Source organism: Brachyistius frenatus, unplaced genomic scaffold, assembly GCF_029030835.1.
Source record: "Brachyistius frenatus isolate BFR_SWC_R1_liver_20210118 unplaced genomic scaffold, ASM2903083v1 Contig_5, whole genome shotgun sequence".
Taxonomy (NCBI): Eukaryota; Metazoa; Chordata; class Actinopteri; family Embiotocidae; genus Brachyistius; species Brachyistius frenatus.
Genome location: NW_027210604.1, coordinates 6,144,379 through 6,166,425, shown reverse-complemented (window position 1 = coordinate 6,166,425; position 22,047 = coordinate 6,144,379). Strand labels below are relative to the sequence as shown.

At 44.7% G+C, this 22,047-nt stretch overlaps 3 protein-coding genes and 1 non-coding gene across 8 annotated transcripts; 2 read left to right on the top strand and 2 right to left on the bottom strand.

Annotated features, from left to right (window-relative positions):
- The first annotated feature begins 248 nt into the window (after window positions 1–248).
- LOC138632898 (complement component C1q receptor-like) lies at window positions 249–4,853 on the top strand. The gene is made up of 2 exons (XM_069718782.1): window positions 249–1,271; window positions 2,924–4,853. Exons 1-2 carry the CDS (start codon window positions 836–838, stop codon window positions 4,669–4,671), a joined length of 2,184 nt encoding a protein of 727 aa, XP_069574883.1. The 5' UTR covers window positions 249–835; the 3' UTR covers window positions 4,672–4,853.
- A 1,103-nt stretch (window positions 4,854–5,956) lies between these two features.
- Window positions 5,957–17,561, top strand: dpp3 (dipeptidyl-peptidase 3). Of its 4 annotated transcripts, none has more exons than XM_069718731.1 (19): window positions 5,957–6,099; window positions 7,361–7,492; window positions 7,677–7,821; window positions 7,925–8,014; window positions 8,325–8,462; window positions 8,751–8,825; window positions 9,062–9,152; window positions 9,313–9,443; window positions 9,773–9,903; window positions 10,490–10,548; window positions 12,306–12,500; window positions 12,616–12,728; window positions 12,838–12,930; window positions 13,088–13,150; window positions 13,246–13,370; window positions 13,826–13,946; window positions 14,228–14,407; window positions 15,033–15,195; window positions 16,718–17,561. In XM_069718731.1, exons 1-19 carry the CDS (start codon window positions 5,957–5,959, stop codon window positions 16,858–16,860), a joined length of 2,331 nt encoding a protein of 776 aa, XP_069574832.1. In that variant the 3' UTR covers window positions 16,861–17,561. The 4 variants fall into 4 exon arrangements, with proteins under 4 accessions (XP_069574832.1, XP_069574825.1, XP_069574841.1 ...); XM_069718724.1 differs by having other exon boundaries at window positions 7,334–7,492; XM_069718740.1 differs by lacking the exon at window positions 5,957–6,099 and adding an exon at window positions 6,359–6,438 and having other exon boundaries at window positions 7,334–7,492.
- Window positions 6,009–6,090, bottom strand: trnas-gcu (transfer RNA serine (anticodon GCU)). The gene has a single exon. It is a non-coding gene; the product is annotated as a tRNA-Ser (tRNA).
- Window positions 16,909–21,871, bottom strand: LOC138632885 (ras and Rab interactor 3-like). 2 transcript variants are annotated; one of them, XM_069718769.1, is made up of 6 exons: window positions 21,533–21,871; window positions 21,012–21,215; window positions 20,790–20,910; window positions 20,279–20,351; window positions 20,018–20,109; window positions 16,909–19,555 (listed from the first exon to the last, which is right to left on the bottom strand). In XM_069718769.1, exons 2-6 carry the CDS (start codon window positions 21,213–21,215, stop codon window positions 18,240–18,242), a joined length of 1,806 nt encoding a protein of 601 aa, XP_069574870.1. In that variant the 5' UTR covers window positions 21,533–21,871; the 3' UTR covers window positions 16,909–18,239. The 2 variants fall into 2 exon arrangements, with proteins under 2 accessions (XP_069574870.1, XP_069574862.1); XM_069718761.1 differs by having other exon boundaries at window positions 21,678–21,871.
- Between the last annotated feature and the right edge of the window lie 176 nt (window positions 21,872–22,047).

Sequence of the window (22,047 nt, the reverse complement as noted above, 5' to 3'; positions counted from 1 at the left end):
TTTCTATTCTCCTACAAACCCCCCTCCCTCCCTGACCCCCCCCACACACACACACACACACACACCACACACAACCCATCAGCCCCTCCAGTCTTCCCCACACTGACTCTCTTTACCAGCCCCCTCTTCCAAAAACACACAATTCTTTTTTCCTCTACGTAGACTCCCCCCTCTCCCCTCCTCCCCCATCTTTCTCTCTTTCTGAGGTTCAGTCAGAAAGCCAACTTTGCAGAGGCAAGAGAGCCGTGGCAGGATCACATACAGCACTGGGTTTCTGTCTCTGACATTTATCAAGTTCATATCAGGATTCGGCTTAACTTTTTTTTTTTGACTGAGCTGAAGGGCAAAATGTTTTGAGTCTGGGCTCTGCTGGTACCTCACTAGACTGTATTTTGGACTGTGCTGGACTCACCTGGACTTTCTGGGGGTTATTCCATTTGACTCCTTTGTATTCATTTCTATATTTTGCAGGCTCTGTTGCAATCTGGTTTACTGTGGCAGCAGTAATGGCAGTTTGAATGGAGTTGCATCTACTCTGCACTGTTGGGCTATTTCTCTAAGGGCTTGGGCAGTCCAAGGTAAATTAAGGTAAACAGATGTTAGCTCTGCATCAGATTACTTTATATAATAGGTGGTTTGATCAGGTTATTTAATTGAAAACACTAAAAGTCAAACCAATCTGGAAAGGCAAGTTTCTGTTTGTAAAACTAACAAAAGAGACTCACTTTGGTCAGATTTGTTTGGATAAGACGTCAGAAAAGTTATTTTCTATAACTAGGTTATTTATTTAGACAGGTTGGGATATTCATTTGAATGTTGGCTTAGATTAAACCTGATGTCTTGGTGGAGGATGCAAAAGATCACCAGGAGCAGCAGCAGCTGCAGCAGCATGGGGCTCCTGTGCGTCCTGTGGCTGCTGACAGTTTGCCTGGCTCCTGGAAGTCAAGGCCAAAAACCGAGGGAGACGGATGGGGAGCAGGCAGCAGGCAGGGCTCAGCTGGCAGAGAAAGACTCACTCTGCCACCAGCAAGGATGCTACGCTGTCTTCCTCCAGAAGAGAACCTTCAGGGAGGCTGGGCGGAGCTGCCGGGAGCGAGGTGGGACCCTGGCAACAATGCACACCCATGAAGCAGCGGGTGTGGTCCACGAGCTGCTGTCAGCCATTGAGACACAAGGCTCCAGGTTGAGGCTTCGCCTCTGGATCGGGCTGCACAGACCTCCACGCCAGTGTTCGTCCACCCGACCGCTCAGAGGATTCGTCTGGGTCACAGGCAAAGTCTCCTCTTTTTGACATTTGACCTTTCACTGTTAGCAATATTGACCTCCATCATCTTATCAGCCATTTTATTGTATTTTAGTGAGTGAGCTCAGATAAAACGGCCCTGAAACAGATAAAGTCGTACAATTACAATGAAGCACTGAAATTAACCTCCCAATAAAGTTTTAAAGCTCAGTGGATTCAAAGCTAAAGAGAAAAGTGCCACTTTTCTTCAATAGAAAATCTGCGAATCGGCATAACTGGTGCTTCATGTGTGCAAAAATGAATCAGTCAGTTAATTATCTACTCTAATTAATTGACTCTTGTAAGATTTCTAGCCAAAAATATAACAAACTAAATTAACCAGTGCTATAAAGGTTTTAGTTACATGTGGACCTATGACAGAGTAGACTTCTTTGTATTCAGTAAATTAAAATAAAGGCCCCACACAGTATACTGCCAGATAATATATGAAACCATTGTTCTGCTCCCCATCCATAATGTATCTGTCAGACTTCGGTAGCCGGGCCAGACTCTGGAGCCGACTGGATGGTTATAACATTAACTACATTTGTATCACAGAGACGGAGCTGGTGCGTCGGGGAAAGTTCAGTCCCTTTTTGACCTCATTGCTACCCCTCAGCCTGATTTAGTCGTTACACAAACCTCACCCACTAAAAAACAGATGTTTTTTTTGTTTTTTTTTATCACTGAAAGCATCTGGCTTGTTCCACAGTTAGAAAAGACCTTACATTTTAAAGAGTTATCTTGATTTAAAGGATTGGTTTACCAAATAACAAAACCAGATTTCTCTTTTACCCATAGGGCTAACCAGCCATGCAAATAGAATTGGTTTAATTTACAATGGTTTCACAAGTAACACTGATATTTCTGCCTTGACAGCAGTATAGTGGATGTCAATGAACATCTGTTTGTTTTGTCATTTAGGAGAAGCTACAATGGCCTTAAAGTAACGTAAAACCACTAAACACCCTCTCGATAGTCAGTGTTTATTTTGTCTGTTCTGGGCTACTGTAGAAACATGGTGGTGCAACATGGTGAGCTCCAAGGAAGAGGACCTGCGTCCTATGTAGATATGAAGGGCTCATTCTAAGCTAACATAACACAGAGTTTTTAGTTTGAGGTGATTATGCACTTACGAAAACGTAATAATGAATGATCTTCCAATTTCTTCCAAAAAGATCACACTGGTCCTTTAAACATATTGCGGCTGCTTGCTTTTTAACAAGCTGCTGAGGTAAACCTCCCCCTTATTTTCTTAGGGGAAATGACCCAACCCAGCCAATGGAAACAACACAGGGACATCAGGACACTGTTGCAACAAAAATAAATGTGGCATTTTAAAGCCCATCTGTGTCAGATTTTAAGATTTTCCACTTTGGTGACTCCTAGTGGCAATATTAAAAGAAGGCGCTGAGGCAAACAGCAACGCACACGGGTAAAATCCCAACCACCCGCAAATCAAATGAATGTGCTGACTACAGCGCTTTTCTACAAACTTTTTCGCCATCAGAAAAATAAACGTAAATAAGGATTGTCCACATGGCAGTACAAAAGTAAATGAGAGTTCAAATAAAAGTAGGAAACTAAAGAGATGGAATTTGTACTTCTCCTGACTTTGCCGTCGTCTTTGTTTTCTAACAGGAGACCAGGATGGCCAGTTCACCCACTGGCTCCGTGAGGACACCCCAGGGACTTGTGCTGCTCCTCGCTGTGTGGCCATGACTGTCCACACTTCTGAGAGTGGACGTGAGAGCAGCGACAATTTCCGGTGGGTTGACGGCTCTTGTGCGCTGCCTTTGGATGGATATGTTTGCCAGTACAGCTACAAAGGAATGTGTCCACCGCTGGAGGACGAGGGTAGAGGTCCGGCCGTTTACACCACGCCGTTTCACCTTGTCAGCACCCTGCTGACTCACGTGCCCTACGGGTCTGTCGCTGCTCTGCCGTGCCCTGTGGACAGCTCAGAGCCAGATGCTCCTGCTGAGCAGACTGTCCTGTGCATGGAGAGGGATGACGAGACGGTGGGCTGGTCCAGGGATGCCCCGCTCTGTTCCTCCAGTGCAGCACCACAGAACCAGGACTGGTGTGACGGGGATCACGGATGCGAGCAGTTATGCCAGAACACAGACACAGATTACTACTGCTACTGCTCTGAGGGCTTCACGATAGATGAGGACGGCTACAGCTGCAAGCCTGACCCCCTGATCCAAACCGACCCTCCAGAGCTGGCCTCCGACTCTGCCAGTCCCAATGACGAGACCCACATCAAAGAGGTCTGTGTGAAGATGGGGTGCGAGTACAACTGTGTGGAAACCGCTCGCGGCATCCGCTGCACATGCCCGCCAGGCTACCAGATGGGTCCGGATGGCCGCAGATGTTCCGATGTGGACGAATGTCAACAGCAACCGTGTCTACAACTCTGTGTCAACATCCCAGGTACCTTCCACTGCTCCTGCAATCAGGGGTATCAGCCGGACGACGAGGGAGAGTGCACGGATATCGATGAGTGCCTCGATGAGGGCACCTGTGGGGGCACCTGTGAGAACACGGTGGGGTCCTTCACTTGCCAGTGCAACCCTGGCTATTTGTTGGGCAGTGAAGGAGAGTGTGAAGATCTAGATGAGTGTGTGGGGGACTCCCCCTGCCAGCAGCAGTGTCTCAACTACATGGGAGGGTACCAGTGTTACTGCGACAACGGCTTTGACCTGCAGTCAGATGGACTTTCCTGCCATCCTTCGCCTGATGATGAAGAATATTCCACTCTAACCCCAGACCACAGTGACTCTGCTTACGTCCCTGACTTGGACCTCGACCACGACATCCCCTGGTCCACCTCCTTCACCCCTGACCCGAACTTTGAAGCTGACACTAACTTTGACGTCGACTGGCACACAAAGGCCAATGGAGGACTTTCCCCTGACATGGCTCACGGGTCAGATAATCACCTAAACCAATGGGACGCCCTGTCACCTCGGCGATACCAGACAGCCCCATCTCCAACGCAAAAAGACAGCACCGACAACGAAATCGATAACGAGGCTGAGGCTAAGGCAGGAGGTAGAGACGCCGGCGGCGGGGTAGGAGCCGAGACGGCAAAAGGCTCAGTCGCTGGAACTGGGGAGGCAGAGGACCCCGAGACGCCCAGTGCAGAGGACACCAGCGCGGACACGGCCGAGGCAGGCGCTGCAGGTAAACGGAAGCATGACAAGAGCTGGCTGCTCGTGGCCCTGCTGGTGCCTCTGTGCGTGTTCCTCGTGGTGATGCTGGCTCTGGGGATCGTCTACTGCACCAGCTGCGCCGTGGACAAGAGCCTCAGCTTTTCGGACTGCTATCACTGGATGCTCCCTACAACGCCACCCGACAGGAGGGACGGCAAAACCCAAGCATGAACCCTAAAACGAACAAACACACAACAGATGTGTTCAACGCGCAGACGTCTGTTAAACGTTTCTGTTGTGGACTGACAGGAAAACGTAATACTTTCTGTTGCACGGCCTTTTGTAAATAATTCACTCGCTCATCATGTTTTTTTTTGTTTTTTTTTTTAAATTCAATAAAAACCTTTAAACTGATAAAAAAAAAAATAGCGTGTTGGTTTGTAAGCCTGTATTGGTTATAACAGAAAATAATGCCCAACCAAATGACAGTGTGGAAAGAATGTGCGGTTATGATTTTATGACTCCGTGCTGTGTAAGAACAAATTAGAGACTTTAGTGAGTTTCCTAAACCAGATTTTCACATGCAGGAAGTGGAGTGAAGAGGACGGGAATGAGTAGGGGGACACAGGAGAGGCTGGTTGGGCAGGAGAGAGAGAGAGAGAGTAATGATCACAACGGGCCCACCACATTTACAAGAGTTTCATGTCGTCATGATTGCCGGTCTGCATGGTAACATAATTGTGATTGGCCCGGGTCCACCTATTTTTCGTAAGGCCTTCCCCCTCCCCCCCCTCGTGCCAAGCGCCGCCACCACATGACAAGACGACAAATGACGGAATAAGGTAACTGCACCAATTTTTTTTTTTTACATTTTCCTACAAGCCTTCGTCTCTTTTTTAAAAAACTTTTTTTTATAACTTTGGAGTTGCAAGTAACCGAGTCAAATAGGCCCAAGTGACCGGATGAAGTAATGTTATTATGTAGTTATGCAACATTTCGAAGACAAATAAAAGCTGAGCTATCATATGCATGATTCAAAACCGTATGTATGAAATGTTGGGAGAGTGGTACATATTGCCTTCACGGGTCGAGATGTAAATATTATATTCTAACATATTAGGGTGGACATCCGGTACATTCCCTGTGATTTAGGTGAGTTTTCCGCTTTTGGAGCCAACTTGACCCGTTTAATTGGAGGTGAGCGCAAATGTCGAATAGCTACATAAGTAGCCCGTTGCTTATTATTAAACTGCTCGTCCTCAAGTAAGTCCATGAATCGGATAGCAAACTCGGTGTTTGGTGGAAAAAAATATGCTAGATTTGTATTTCACGATAGAAGTTGACGCTTTTTTTTTTTTTTTTTTTTTTTTTAATGGGAGTATATGGAGCTAGGTCCCTTTTCGGAGCTGTTTCGGCCTCGGCGCCGACCCCTAGCGGCCCCTGGTGCTATTGCAGTATATAGCACTTCCGCATTGGCTTAAATTTTTAGACCCGGAAGTCATGTCCCACTTCAGACATGTTTCGAAGTCGTTTCCTGTCAACCTGTATTCGAGAATGGAAAAGGAAACCGACGAGGATGGGATTCGAACCCACGCGTGCAGAGCACAATGGATTAGCAGTCCATCGCCTTAACCACTCGGCCACCTCGTCATGTGCTCCGTATGTCCATATATTTTAGTAAATATACATGTACGTGTCTGTATATATCCTGTGTTTTTTTTTTGTTTTTTTTTTGCAGTCTACTGTGGGGTCATGTTTGAACCACAGGAAGTGTTCTTCGTGCTTAATCTGGTCGAGAAATTACAAGGTGAAGTGTGTAGAACCCCCCCACACACACACACACACTACAGCTACTTAGTGATTGGTTAAAATGTCTGCCAAGCGGAGTACACGGCCTGTGATTGGTTAAGGGGCGGGACTTGCGCTTGAATGAATGCAGGAAGTGTACAGCGTGAGACTGCAATTTGACGTTCGCCGGAGCTGTTAACGAAATTGAAGGTAACGAGCTGTGAAGTTTTAATTTCACCTCTGCGCCTGTCGATCGGCGATTAAAGACTAGCTAATAATGCTCTTAATGGGACTTCAAACTTTAATGTTTTGCTTCCAGAAGTTGTGGCAGCCGCCTTAGCGTGCACGCTACAAGCTAACAGTGTTAGCTTTAGCCTTCAGACACTTGAACATGCAGTTTGAGTGCATCCCTGCTGCTGGTCGTCTTCTGGTGTCCTGGGAGGATCAACTACCGGATCACTGAACTCTTGAATAAACCTTGCTTTTACTTTCTTTTTTTTTTGTATGTGCCTCAGGGTCAGCTTGAACTTTTAATGGCTATCGTTGTACTGCAACATTTCACTACACTGTTAACCCTTTGCTTCTCAAGTATCTTAATGATATCCGACATATAACAAAAAGCAGCACCCATTAATGAGTCCGTATTCGTCTTATGAGGTTTATTAGTGTTACTCGTTTGACAGAAATTTAATTGTCAACAGTTTTGACATTAGGAGATGAAGATCTGCTCCTCGTCTTTGTTGTCTATCATTTAAAGATGTGGATCTTTTGTGGGTCTGTATCACTGCTATAAATGAGCATCTGTGTGTTTGGACAGTGCACAAGCTGTTGCTTTCTGCTTAACCTGCTGAAGACAGACAGGTGTGCAAATACTTCCCAGAGCCCACGGTTTAAAAACAAAACAAAAAAGTGCAGTGATGTTTGTTCTAACTTGCAGTTTCCCCTTTTTTTGTATGTCTTTGTCCTGCACTGTACTCATCCCATGTTTTTTTTTTTTTTTTTCTGTAACTCTCCCTTCTCCCTTTGTTTCGTTGTCTCCCACCTATCTCTCATCCCACGTTTCTCTTTGATCTCTCCCCACTTTACTTCCCCTCTGTTCATTCAGTACCTTTTCACCCGTGTTAAATCTCAGACTCAAGATGGTGGACTCCCAGTACTACCTCCCCAATGACATCGGTATCTCTGCACTCGACTGCGGCGAGGCCTTTCGTTTGCTCTCGCCTCAGGAGAAGATGTATGCCCACTATCTGTCCCGCGCCGCTTGGTACGTTTGCAACCGTCAGGAAGTAGCGAGTGCAAGTCCGACATGATTGAATTCGAGAAATCGGTAGAGCTCTTAAATTGGACCCCCACTGTGAAAATATCATGTTTCACCTGTTTTACTTCCATTTATCGAAGAGCTGCAGCCCCGCTAAACAAAAACACATTTGCACCGATATCTGTCTCAGGTATGGTGGCCTGGCAGTGCTGCTGCAGACATCGCCAGAGTCTGCAAACATCTTTGTCTTGCTGCAGAAAATCTTCAGGAAGCAGACGCCTGCACAGCTGGAACAGGTCGCCACGGCAGCTGGACTCAGCTCTGAGGAGTACCAGGTACACTGTCTTGCAGTCCTTTGCTGTGTCTGTTGACGACACAAGTTTTCTTCCACAAACATATGTTAAGGTGTTCATTATCTCTCTTGTGTGTGATATCTAGGCCTTCTTGGTGTATGCAGCAGGTCTGTATGCAAACATGGGAAACTACAAGTCGTTTGGAGACACCAAGTTCATCCCAAACCTTCCTAAGGTAAAATGACTGTTGTTTTCAGGTGTGAATCCTGTTAAGCAACTTTTTTTATTTTTTTAAGTTAGTTTTTCAAGGACGAGGACATCATCTATAAAAAAATCGAATCTGATACAACAGCACCATGAAGCTGGATCGATGCTTTTCTGAGACATTGTCAACAAAATGTAACATTATCAACTTGGCACATCTTGATATCAATAGAACGAGTGTACCACATAAACTTAATATTGTTTTCTACGGTGCATATCACCTATTATTCTGCTACTGTGACGTATACCGAGCTGCCTGTATCTGTGCTGTGTTCACCCAGGACAAGCTGAAAGCTCTGGTGACGGCCAGTCAGGCGTTTCAGGAGCAGCCCACTGAGATGGAGGCTCTGTGGGACAGCTGCTCGTGTCTCCTCTACTCGCTGGAAGACAGACAGAAACAGTTGGGGCTGGGGGACAAGGTGGGGGATCTTGTATCATTTTAATGCAGAGTTCAAGCCAACAGCTTTGATGAAACTATTTTCTCCAGTGATATTTAAGGAAATGTGTTTTACGGACTCTGGCATGTTTTATTCTGCATCATTAGCACTGGTTCGGGGCTGAGGCTGAGAAATGTGGTTCTGTCTGTTAGACAAGTTTCGTTCTGATTTGTTCCTCCGCTCCTTTTTTTTTTTTAGGAAGTCACAACTGGTGCACTGTTCTCCTTATTGGAGGATGCATGACTCATGAAGTGTTTTTGTTTTCTTCAGGGAATTACCACCTATTTCTCAGGAAACTGCTGTCTGGAGGATGCTGAGATGGCTCAGAAGTTCCTCGATTCCAAAGTAAGCAAACTCACACCTAAAATAAATATTCTTATTTCTATTATCCAGGTCCTTTTCTCCTGTAATCGCGAACCCCTTTTTTTTTTAAAATTTTTTTATAAACCTACCATTCTCTCTTTGGGACATGTTGGTCTCTTCATCGGGATAATACATTTATCGAATTAGTCTTTTACCTCTGCCCTCTGTTTTGGTGACAGAGTGAGCCATCAGCTCATGTTCTTGTGGTTTGTTTCCAGAAACTGTCTGCTTACAACACCCGTCTGTTCAAGAGGGACAATGGAGGAAAAGCCTGCTACGAGGTGCGCTTGGCTTCAGCTGTGCAGAAAGGTCAGAACTACAGTGGCAGATAACGCAGACAAAAAACATCACTACTCACGCAGACGTGATCATTACTGACAAATGGACGTAGAGGGATTTGTTTGCGTGTGCAACTAGTGATTTTCACGATGATTTGAGCAACAAAAAAAACACTGTTTTTTCTTCACAGACTGTGCAGTGGACGGGGAGAGTGAGTCCTGCTGCGGCAGCTTCAGCTTCGAAGACAAAGAGTTCACTGTGAAGAGGGGAGACTATGGTCCTCTCATGGAGAAAGTCTGCGATAACCTTCGACAAGCACAGGTGAGACAACAAAGAACACGGAGAGGTGTAGAGTCGGAGCTCAGTCTCTGTTGTTTGGAAGAAAAATGGAAACAAAATCATAGTAACATAGTAAACTGACGGCAATTTAACTGTGACAATTTTACTGCAAATCTTAATATCGGTAAGATAAAGGACAAACAATGTCAAAATTGCATTGTGAAATTAATGCAGAGGTCGGAACACAAAACCAGAGCCCACCGTCTTTAGGAGGAGTCTTTGCGTCTATGACTTGGCTGGCATCGACAAGTCATTTTCCTGCCACAGTTCTACTCTTGAAATTCTTGTTTTGTTGACAAACATTTTGACAGGCCTACGGTGCCAACGAGAACCAGAAGAAGATGCTTGAAGAGTACAGACGCAGCTTCACCTTCGGCTCAGTCGAAGCCCACAAAGAGGGCTCTCGATTCTGGATCAAAGACAAGGGACCAATCGTTGAGAGGTGAGCCGGCTGCAGCGCAACAGCATCTACTGAACACGTTGTCTGTCCACAATGAAGGTCGATCTATCATCCGGTATCAGCTAAAGTACAAACATATTTGTACTCAAGACTTGACGTGATCTCCCTACATGTGGTATCAATTTGTGCCTTCATTGAATGTGATATTTATGACACACAGAACATGTCTTTTGCTGTGCGTGCAATGGAACGAAATCATTATTTCCAACAGCTCCTCAGCTGTAATTCATTTATGTCTTGTTTTTATTTTTGCAAAATGACACTAACTATTTATGGTCATAAACATCACTCAGACAGTGACTCCTTTTAGCCAACATGTTTATTAATGTTTATTATTGCTGTTTTTCTGCACAAAACGAATAACTAACTAACAAATATACAGGTATTGAATCATCTTTTATCTTATCTTTGGATTTTGACCAGATTATTGAGGAACCTTCACTTCCTCATAGATGTGATTGAATTCTTTGATACAGTTCTCTTCCTTTATGAAATCCATTCTGACCTTTGCACAGGGTGTTGAACGCTCTTCTCTTTTATTAACCTCTGAAACCTCCCTCTCTCTCAGTTATATAGGTTTCATAGAGAGCTACAGAGACCCGTTTGGCTCCAGAGGAGAGTTTGAAGGTAACTGCCGAGCTCATCAAGAACAGCGATACTAACGTGTTTATTGGCCCGCAAGCTGTGATGCCTCGGGCCTCTTCAAGTTTTATAGCTGCAGTTCAGAGCTCAAGACTTGGCCGAGCTCCTTACAACGGTTACTTAATTTGCTATTTTCAGCCTTCTACTCCATTAGACAATTTTGGGAATAGTGTTTCATTCTAGCAATGATTATATTGGCCTTAAAGGGACACGTACTGCACTTACGCTTATTAAGTTAGGACTTGGCCATCAATCCAGAATAAAGGTCAACACGTTTCCTTGAACAGTTTGCTTACTTCCAAAGAGGGGATTCATGTTAATGGGTTTATACAGCGTTGTGCAAATGTTTTTGCCACTTCAGGTGTTTCGATTTTTATCCATTGTAAAATACCATCAAAAAAGTAATCGGTCCTTCGTATATTCTGTTTTTGGGTTGTTTGTCTCTTCGTTTTGTCTCTAAAAGTATACATGCAATATCTTTTATTAAATTCCTTCAGACTTCACTACACATGTTGTATAACTCTGGGCAGTCTTGGAGGTAAACTGCAATGTGATGCGGGGAATCCACTTTTCCGTTTACTGCAGTTTGAATGAATTTACCTGATAAATTACAACTTAACATGGCATTTAAAAAAAAAAGCATCCCCACTTTAGTTTTAGAGTTTAAACTTTAACCCAATACTTTATTACGCATTCATGTCACAAGAAGGTTTTTATTACTGTTTTAATGATTACTGTAATTTCCGGACTATTGAGCGCACCTGAATATAAGCCGCACCCACTGAATTTAATTTATTTTTTTTAAATTTTGAACATAAATAAGCCGCACATGTCTATAAGCCGCAGGTGCCTACCGGTACGTTGAAACAAATTAACTTTACACAGACTTTAACGAAACACAGCTTGTAACAAAAATAAAAATTTCAGCGTGACGGATGATTCGCCTTTCCTGTTGACAGTGAGAGGCAGGTCAAACGTCAGAGGAACCTCACCCATATTTAGGATGTCGTGCGGGCCAATGGTATGCTCCGCTATCTTCGCATCAGTGAATTTGCGGAAGTTTGAAACTTTTTCCTCGTAGTCGGGAGGGAGCTGCTGACACAGACTCGTCCGTACCCTGATGGACAGGCCTTCACGTCTCATAAATCTGAGACACCACGACGGTCCACCTCTAAAATCCTCAAACTTCATTGCGGTGGCGATTGTTTTTGCTTTCAGTCGGACCTGCACAGTTGAAACACCTCGGCCGTCTGCTCTCTCTGTGTTGAGTCGGCTCTATTTCCTTTTCCAACAGCCAGATCTAATCGCCTTCAACTTGAACGCTGCATCGTATGCATTTCTTCGTGTCTTTGCCATGATGAGGGTGACAAAATGACTACCGTAATCAGAATGATGGGAAGTTTGAGCGCGCTCGATTTAATCTAAACAGTAAAGTAAAAAGTTGCATTGTTTCACCTTAACCCGTTCGGCAATTTCATTGGTCTAATGAAAGCTTCATGCCGCCAAAAAAAAACTGAGCACCGTCACAGAATGTGTTTTTTTGCTCAGTTTTTTGGCGGCATGAAGCTTGTGAAAGCGGGAAAAATCCATAAATTAGCCGCGTCATTGTTTAAGCCGCGAGGTTCAAAGCGTGGGAAAAAAGTAGCGGCTTATAGTCCGGAAATTACGGTAGTAAGAAATTGTCTTGAGTGGGTTTTTTTTTCTTATTTAATCAATTTAATTCCCGTCTTTGTTCTGTGTAGGTTTCGTTGCGGTTGTGAACAAAGCGATGAGCGAGCGTTTCACCAAGCTGGTGGGTTCAGCAGAAGTCTTGCTTCCTGAGTTGCCGTGGCCCGAGGAGTTTGAGAAGGACACGTTCCTTAAACCCGACTTCACCTCACTGGACGTTCTCACCTTTGGCGGGAGTGGAATACCAGCCGGCATCAACATCCCCAACTGTATGTCCACAAGTTTAAACACTTCAGCTGGTTTAAGTTTCGATGTTGTTGTTTTTTTGTGCGTGTACAGCATTACACCTTAAAAACACTGTTTGTGTTTTCTTTTTCTCCTTAGATGATGACATCAGACAGTCAGAGGGCTTTAAAAACGTGTCGCTAGGCAACGTGCTGGCTGTAGCCTATGCTACACAAAAAGAAAAACTTACTTTCCTGGAGGAGGAGGACAAGGTAACATATGCAGCTTCCTGATTCTCTTACACACTCTTGCCTCTTTCAAGCTCCGATATTCATACATTCTGCTGTGTTTTTAAAAAAAAAAAATTTACCTTTGCTCCAGGATTCGTTTATCAAGTGGAAGGGCCCGTCGTTCGAGGTGCAGGTCGGGCTTCATGAGCTGCTGGGCCATGGAAGTGGCAAGCTGTTTGTTCAGGTCAGTCAAACATACTGCTGCTCATATCAGCTCGTTTTCTGCCTTTGGCGTGTTAATGATAGAAAGGCACAAGTTGAGTTCTCCTTGTTAAATCTTAATCTAGTCTGTTTTGGCTTTGTTTTTGAATTTACTTTGTGCCCTCCATCTGCATTCATAGGACGACAAGGGCAAGTTCAACTTCGACCAGAGTAAAGTGATCAACCCAGAGACTGGAGAACCGGTGAGTTTGATTGGTCGTGGCCTTGTTGTCTGGTCTTAGCTCTGCGTTCAGCTGCGTGGTGAAACAAAAACTAACGGCGCGAGTGCCTCTTCCAGGTGTCCAGTTGGTATCGGGGCAGCGAGACGTGGGACAGTAAATTCTCCACGATTGCCTCCTCTTATGAAGAATGCCGCGCTGAGTGTGTTGGACTTTATCTGTGTTTCAAGAAGGAAGTGCTCAGGTACGACACGCTTTGAAAATTTTACCTAAATGTACATTGGGTGCATTTAACTTAACGTCCTAAACATCAGTCATTGGGGAGGAAGTTAGATGGAGCTGAAAAGGAAAAGATGTTAATACTAAATCTTACTCGGGGATGCATCTCCAGGATTTGGTATAATCCAGAAATGTTATTGTTGCACTGAAATCCTTTTTGAAGTATGTCAACTATTGAGAAGAAAAAAAAAATGGAAAGAAAAGCCAAAAGAAATATTGCATGTTTCATTTAGTTTCTTTGGGAGTCAAAGGGGCAATTATTTCTTCATTACACTGTTAAACAGGTTGTCCTATGGAATGTAGGCTCTTTTAAAAAGAAAATGAATGGAATGCAGTTTCTGTTCCGGTCCGTGTGCAGTGACCGAAGGATGTCAGCCTGCTTACTGTAAGTGTGTGTGTGTGCGTGTGCGCGTGTCCCAGTATTTTTGGCCACGAGGGACAGGATGCCGAGGATGTGGTGTACGTCAACTGGCTGAGCATGGTCAGAGCTGGACTGCTCGGCCTGGAGTTCTACACACCTGAGAGCAAGAGCTGGAGACAGGTAATCTGTCTGCTCACTGAGGACCATGTGGTCTCTTTCACTCCTTTACTTGGAAACATTTCATTTATATAGAACCCCAGACGTACACGGTGTTGGGCGAACAGTGTTTATAAGACGAGTCCAGATACGGCCCATTAGGCATGTGTCCCGTACAACCTGACGGGCTCGGTTCGACGTGTCTGTGTCGTTTCATAGTGCAGCTTATAGTAAGTCCGTCTGTGTTTACACGAGTGTCGGGAGATGTGTACAGTTTTGTCTGGTGTATGTCCGTTCGGTCTCAGGCTCACATGCAGGCCCGCTTCGTGATCCTGCGTGTTCTGCTGGAGGCCGAGGAGGGCCTGGTGGGCCTGGAGGAGGTGACGGGACAGGATGGCAAGCCTGACGCACGAATCACGCTGGACAGAAGCAAGATCCACACTGTGGGCAAGAACGCCATCCATAGGTTCCTCTGTAAACTGCAGGTACGGGATACACCACGGAGATGAGCTGATTAAGCCATAAATCAATGTATAGAAAAGGAATCTGCAACAATTTTGATTGGCAGTTAATCGTTTTAGTAAATTTTAAGGAAAACTTCAGTTCAAGCCTCAAAAATCTCAACACCCCTGACCATTATCTTGTTTTGTTGGAACTAAAATCTTAAAGTATTTAAAAGTAGTCAACGCTGGCTTTGGTAAATTGTGATGAACATTGTTTGCAATTTTCTGAAGTCAGCGGCAACTTGATCAATTCTAAAAATGATTATTAATTGCATCCCAGCTTCTTCCCAGGTTGCCGTGTCGTCTTCGCTGCCATTACTGTTTTGTGTGGAAACGCTCCAGTTATGATTACTTGATGCTTCTGCACTGCTCTGTCGTCAAAAATAATAAACACATTAGAACAGTTGAAGAATAACTCCGGAGGAAAACAATCTGGAGAACTTAATCAGAACCTGCCACTGCTGACTCATCGAAGCCGCCATCGAGTAACATTCGGACTAATGTCACAGGAATGCTACCGTCAATCCCCGCTTTCGTGTAAAAACCCCGTTGATGTGCCCCACATCTACACCCAGCATGTTGCTCACCCGATGCCTCCCATTTGTAGGTCTTTAAGGCGACAGCAGATGTGGAAGGAGGCCGGGCTCTCTACGACGGCTACTCCACCGTCACCAGCAGCGGCGCTCACAACTTCCTGCGTCTGCGGGAGACGGTGCTGCTGAGGAAGGAAGCCCGCAAGATGTTTGTTCAGGCCAACACCAAAGTCAACGGTATGTAGCTGCACCTGCACCTGACAAGGGGTGTTCAGCGACGGCCAGTCCCGTCAGCGCTTATTCCGCCAACGTAACTGTGGTTCACGCCGCCGGCCGCTCAGCCGCTAATTGACCCGGAGTCGCAGGAGAGAGAGGTGAGGGAGTGGAGATATCGGGCAGAAATAGAGCGCCGAGCGTTCTCAAGGCACCGGGAGGAGAAACTGTAGTCGGAGCCGCTGACTTGGCAACAGTCAGCGGCAACAGCAGTGAGTGTGACACGCAGCTCGCGGAGGCAATTTGGTCCCGTCACACCGTTAGGACTCGGAGAAGAAGAAGAAGTGTGCCGAGTCAAATCTCGGCACACGGAAATTGGTTGGGCACATCTGTTCAGACAGGAAATGCTGATGGCTAATTCACCACACTGTTAATTCTACCTACTTGGAGCAGTAATCCTTCAAATGGAAGTAAGGAGAATAATAATAATAATAATAATGATAATGGAAGTATTATGAATACATTAATAGGAAAGGTTTCATGTTGCACAATCTATATATATTTCTATGCCCCTGTGGCGGTGACTGCAGCGGCCGGAGGGATTGTCGCGACCATAATATTTCAGCCTTGAGGCATGAACTGATTCGATTTCGGGGGTCAAAGGTCACTGTGACCTCACAAAACGCATTTGTGGCCATAACTCAAGAATTCATTGACTAATTGTGACAAGATTTCACACAAACGTCTAATGGGATAAAACGATGACATGATGGCATTTTATATCCAAAAGGTCAAAGCTGTGACGTCACAACGCCATGCATGAACACGGTTCTTGCCATTATTCAACACCATAACACAGGAACAGGAGGGGAGCGCGAGACCATATTTCTGATTCTGAGTTGATGACACTAATCTTTGGTGTCCGCCTTGACACTGGAGATTGTACAGATCTTCTGTTCTGTCGGGTTGAAGATGTATGTGATGCATTCGCGTTAAAATGTGTTGCTTCTTTGAGGCAACATCCGCATTTCAAGCATTGTCTACTTTCACAACTTTATGTTGTATCAGAATCAGCTTTATTGGCCGAATTCCTTTCAAAGTCTTCACTGTGTTTATTACAAGTCCGGACAGACACGGATGTAACCTGCAACTTGACAGGGTGGTGGACGTATGCAACCGTGATACAGTAATTCTAGTTTATTGTTTGATGGGGGTGGCCAACGGTGCGAGACTTTTAAAAGACTCCGCTTCAGCAGATTTTATTTGTACAAAACATTCCTTGTCTCATTAGCATCTCACGAATGAAGAGGAGGAACGCTCACCTCTGAATAACCCCCGTTTTTCTAAACATTTGACTTGAAAGATTTCGAGAATAACGTCTCACAAACGTTGCTTAAAGAACGCAGGCATAGTATTTCATCAGTACTTGAAAAGTAGTGTCAGCTGACGAAGAAATAGCATTAACAATATTCTACTGTTAAAAAAAAATCTTGTACTGTGTATATGTACAAGTTCGTTATGAAGTCTGTCTGACTGTGGTTTTCAGGGGACAGCGTAGAGCTGGTGGAATATGAAGGCAGCGCGGCAGGCTTGATTCGCTCCTTCACCGAGCGCTTCCAAGACGACGCTGAGCAGCTGGAGGCCGACCTCCTGGAGCTGAGCAAAAGAGACGCCCCCTGCTGGTGCTGATGGATGGATGAGCTGCTGGCTTTTAAAAATACCAAACTGATACCTGAATTTTTGTTTTTATTTTTTTTGGACTGTATGTGAAAGCAAATTGATTCTTAATAAACACAAAAAGTGGTACAAATACTTCTTATGAGACTAAATTTAAATTTCATACTTCAAATGAAGCTATAAGATTACAACTGATCTGTCACAGGTGACAGACACCGTTTCAGCGTCGGGTCTGTTTGTGTAAACTGGCTCAGATCCAAATAGATGAGCTGCTCACTAATACAACACTCTTGTAGATGCCTTTAGGAAATGTATTTTTCTAATAAGAAGTAGTGAGAACTGTCAATGCAACCTGACAATTGAAATGGTTCCTGGGTTTAAACGACAACAAAAAAAAATTGCTTCACAAAATGATCAATGATGTTTGTCTACTTAAAATGATGTCGATGAATCAATTTTACAGTTACCTACGGCAACAATGAGTCCACCTTTACAACTTTTAAAATACAGCGTTTGTGTTGATGATTTGACTGTTAACTAGCTGCAATGACTGCGAGGCAAAATAACACCTTATGCTATTTTTTTTTTGTCAGATTTGGTACAAAGAAATCATGGGAGTTGCTTCTATTGCTGTGTCTGGAAGGTCTATTAAACTCTTTACGTATGAAATGTGTTGAATCTACACAAATAAAAGTTTGTGTAATAACATCTTAGTGCTATTTTTCTCTTGTTTCATTTTTAGGAAATTCACTCAATGTAATAATGGCTTTCAGTCCATTTTGATAACATTACACAACCCTGATGAGTCACTTTGGATCTTGAATCAAAGTGGCGCATGTTTAGTTCAAAGTATGTGTGTCAGCATACAGATAAGACTTGTTAAATTCAAACTGAAACCTCAGCTTCTACTCTGGTAAAATATGTATATCAGTATATTGTGTGTATACCTATGGTGGTTTCCCATGCTGCTCTTGATTTAAAAAAAAAAAAAAAAAAGTAAGGTTTTGATTGTAATAACCTTTTGTAGTCAACTCGGCAACAATTCCTGTTTGTAACTGTATACATTTGTACCTTTGATGCCAAAAATAATCTTAATTTACGGTTAATTCTAATCAACTACTTAACAAAAAAAGGTTTAAAGTTTTTGCAACTTCATTTTCTGAAAACACTGGCTTGCTGTTAGGAAAGAAATCTTTCCCGAAAAAAATTGAATACACTTCAACGTTTTTTGTTTTGTTTTGTTTTTTTAAACCAATTTAATTCAAAAATTTAAGAAAATCTAAAAACAATTCAGGTTTTTATGGCTGCCAACATATTTCGCCAAGTAATTCCACGCGGTGCTTCATGACATCACACAATGTAATGCAGGTACAGTCTGAGGCGTTTGTTCGCTAGAAGCTTGTTCCTCTGGCTTGTTTGTCTGGTAACTGAGGTGGAGTCTCTGCTGCTTCCTCCAGACTGCTGCTGCAGGAGCTGCAGCTCTCCGTGTCCTTTAGTGGTGCGGCATTCATCTGTAAAACCAAAGCCTTCTCCTCCTCTTCCCTTTTCTTGCGCAGGTCTTCTTTTGTCTCGCCATCTTCATCCTTATTTTGATCTGCACCTGCTCCCTCTTCCTCCTCCCCCTCCTCCCGCTCCGATTGTTGCCGATCCGGCCTTGAAGGAGTCGCCGGTGTCGAATGGGTCTGTTCTGTGAGCGGAGAGAAGGACGGAGAGATGAAGGGCGACAGAGAGAAGGGCACCTTCGGGGAAGGGGACGGGGACTGGTAAGGAGAGCAAGAGGGGGAGATACAGAGACAATCCTGTGGAGAGAGAGAAAAGGGAACCTTGGGAGATAAAGATGGGGATTGATAAGGCGAGAGGGAGGGAGAGCCTCTGGGAGAGTCGCGAGGAGAGAGGGACGGGGACACTTTGGGGAAAAGGGGAGGTGCAAGTGGGGACATGTAAGGAGAGAGTGATGGCAAAAGGATCACTGGAGATGGATCCATGTAATCCGTGTCATTCGAAAGATGCTCCATCTCTGTCGGCAGCAGTGGTTTGACTCCGGCTTTGCTTTGACCTGCTTCGGTCTGTGTTTGGCTCTGATCCTGCGTCCCAGGCTGGAAGTGAGGAGTTGCTAATGGAGGCTGAACTTGGGCCTCACTGGGAGGGTTTTGTGCGACAGATTGAGGCTGGGTGTCTTCAACAGCCGGGTCAACCCGAGTGGCTTGAAATGGACTTCCACTCTGTTGGACAGCTCCTTGCCCCTCTTTCTTGGCTTTACATCTCCCCTTGGTTTTTGGCATTATGGGCGGCGGAGGCGGAGGAGCCAGCGGAGGTGACAGCAGAGTGGACGTCTCGGTGGAAATCCGAACCTTGAGGCTGCGTTTGAACATGCGCCGTCTGGAAATGGCGCTCTGAGACTCCAGGAAAAGCGGGTTGATGAAACAGAGAGCGCCCAGGCCGGAGCCGTAATCCAGCTCCCTGGGGCTGCGCGTTGTGATCGGACAAAACTCGTGGAACAACGCGGTGTTGGGACCCGGTTGTTTGGTGGACGCGTCTGATTCAGGTGCTTTGTTGGGCTGGTTGTCTGGGTCGGGCTGCGCCGCCGAGTCCAGCTGAGCTGCAGCGGGCGAGGCTGACGTCACGGCGTCTGGCTTCTTCTCCTCATCTTTCCGGGGCTTAGGTGCCTCCCGCGGCCCACGAACATTCAGGTGGGAACTCCAGAATTCTGTGAAACAACATAAAGATGCTTAACATAATAATATTGTCCCTTTATTATAATCAAAAGTTGCTTTAGGGACACCATAGTTCTGTATAAAATGTACAAAACGAATCATATTGCCAACACTGTGAAACTTTGATTTTTTTTTTTTTTTTTCCTTAAATGCAAATTATTATCTTAGCAAAAACTTTGCTTGTTGATACAGCTGCCACAGTTTAAAGGAGTTTCTTTATACATTTTGTTGTAATTGGTTTGGATGATTTCACACGTAAAAGAAATAAGTAATCAGTGGATAAAAGAAAGAAGAAAAAAAAAAACGCCTACGGTGTTTATGTTTGTTAGCTAGCAGCTGCGTGGGATAATTACTGTGCAGTGTGTGCGCGCCTTGTTTAAATAAATCCCTTAAGGCCGAGGTATTTGAAGTTAAGGTTGCCAAATCTGCTGTGGGGAAACGAGCAATTCACCGACCTATTCCCATATGCGAGATGGACTCGAGCTCTTTGTGTGACGCTGCCTTTGCAATGGCTTCAGGAAGCTCCAGAGGAAACGGTAACACATCTCTAAAACACACACACACACACACAATATACGATAACAACACCAACGTTAGTTCTTGCAGATCAATAGATATTGAAAAGATGAAAGACTGATGATAACGTTGCAGGAAGTGAAAGAAGTCAAAGGAACAAAACTGAGGAAAGTGAGAATGAGGGTGACAAACTTTTTTACCTGCTGACGCAGTAAAAGGAAATCAGTCGTGGGAGGTCTGGAAAGCTGATGGCTGAAGTCTCTAGAGACAGAGCTGGGGATGAAGAAAATTCATAGGGATGTTTGAAGAGAGGGAGGTAGTCGGTATCAACAAGAGGGGTTGTCCTCCCTCTGAGGTCTTATTTATTGGAATATGGGGTGTAGGAGAATCATAATACATTAAAGTAAGAAAGTTCAGTTTTCTTTCGAGCTGACAGTTAGATGTAACAGTGTAGTCAAGAGTTATTGTAGTTTGAGCCATACGTTTTTCAGTAAAGTTTCACGTCTTTTCAAAGCTGCTGAACTGTCCGTGTACAATTTAATCCAATGTGGATTAATAGATTCATCTAATAGTAATGACTTCATCTAATTAATAGATCAAGCAGATTAACAGACATACAGTGCACAATCAACTTTTGATTTCTTACTAGACTGCTACGACTAAAAAGGCAGATTGATCACATATTCAAACTTATGAGTGTCCAGGTCCTACTTTTATTGGCACGTTCCTCTCTGAGACCAAACTGCTGAACGAAGGACGGCACGCTGTCGTCCGCCAACCGGATGCAGAGCACATTTCTCTGGGATGTGCGAGACTTTCGCACCAGGAACGTCTGTAGGACGACACACCTGGTTAACAGAGTGCAAGTGGGGAGGGGGTGAAATTAATACGCGCAGTTTCGGGCAGAATGTGCTGTGTTTTTGTGTCTCGGACCCCCCGCGGTTCCCTCTGCAGTATGTGCAGCGCGTTGGCAGGATTGATTGACAGCTGAAGCCAGACAGGGACCGTAAGGAGGAGACGGTCCAATATGCTGATGCTTCTCAGGGATCCCCGGGTCCTTTGATGCCCCAACAATTTGCGCTCTGATGGCTGGACGGGCTCTGGGAAATCATACAGAGGTTCTTCTTGCTGTGCCATCTAAACACATACACAAATAATCACATGGATATTAATTGCACTGTACTTGGTGGGTATCGCACGCACACACACACACGCACATAGAGGACACACCCCTGGATAATAAATCTACCCGGATTGGGACAGCAAGTCTCGACTTGGTAAAGTGCAGCAGCTCAGACGGAGCTTAAATGAAATAAGCAACCTTTGGGAAACACATCTTTAAGTGACAGACGCACCGAGAGAACAACAACCTTAAATCTTAAAAGTGAAGACAAATGTCACCGATACAGTTTTATTTCATTTCTTATTCTGTACATATGACAGACTGAACCTACATGTCAAAGTTTGTCTGGATCTGCAGCGTGCATTCCTGTAAAACGTGCACACTTCCTCCTCAAACTACGTTGCACAAAGTCCTGCCGGTCTAACTTTTTCCCATCGTATCTGTATGTTCGGCCGCAATTTTCATTTCGACATTACCGGATTCGTTTTCGTGGCTTCCTCTCTGCCCCCGATCCTTTATTTATTTTTTTTCCTTTCTATTATTCCCTCCGCATACACTTCATGATGGCACGCTCCTTGTTCTTCCACCAACTTTTTACTACGATTAAAAAAAAAAAAAAAAAAAAAAATCAACTTGTCTTCCTCTCTCCGACCTGTCATGACGCGCGCTCCCCCCCCCCCCCCCAAAAAAAAAAAACCTAGAGACAAGTTTAGCTCCTCCCCTCCCACCTGATCTCACCTGGAAACGCGTCATCGTTCCCGCACGTCGGAGCGCCTCGATCACGTGTCCACAGATTATTGCTGTTAATATGTTCAGCCATTAACGAGAACAAGAAGCAAATTTAAT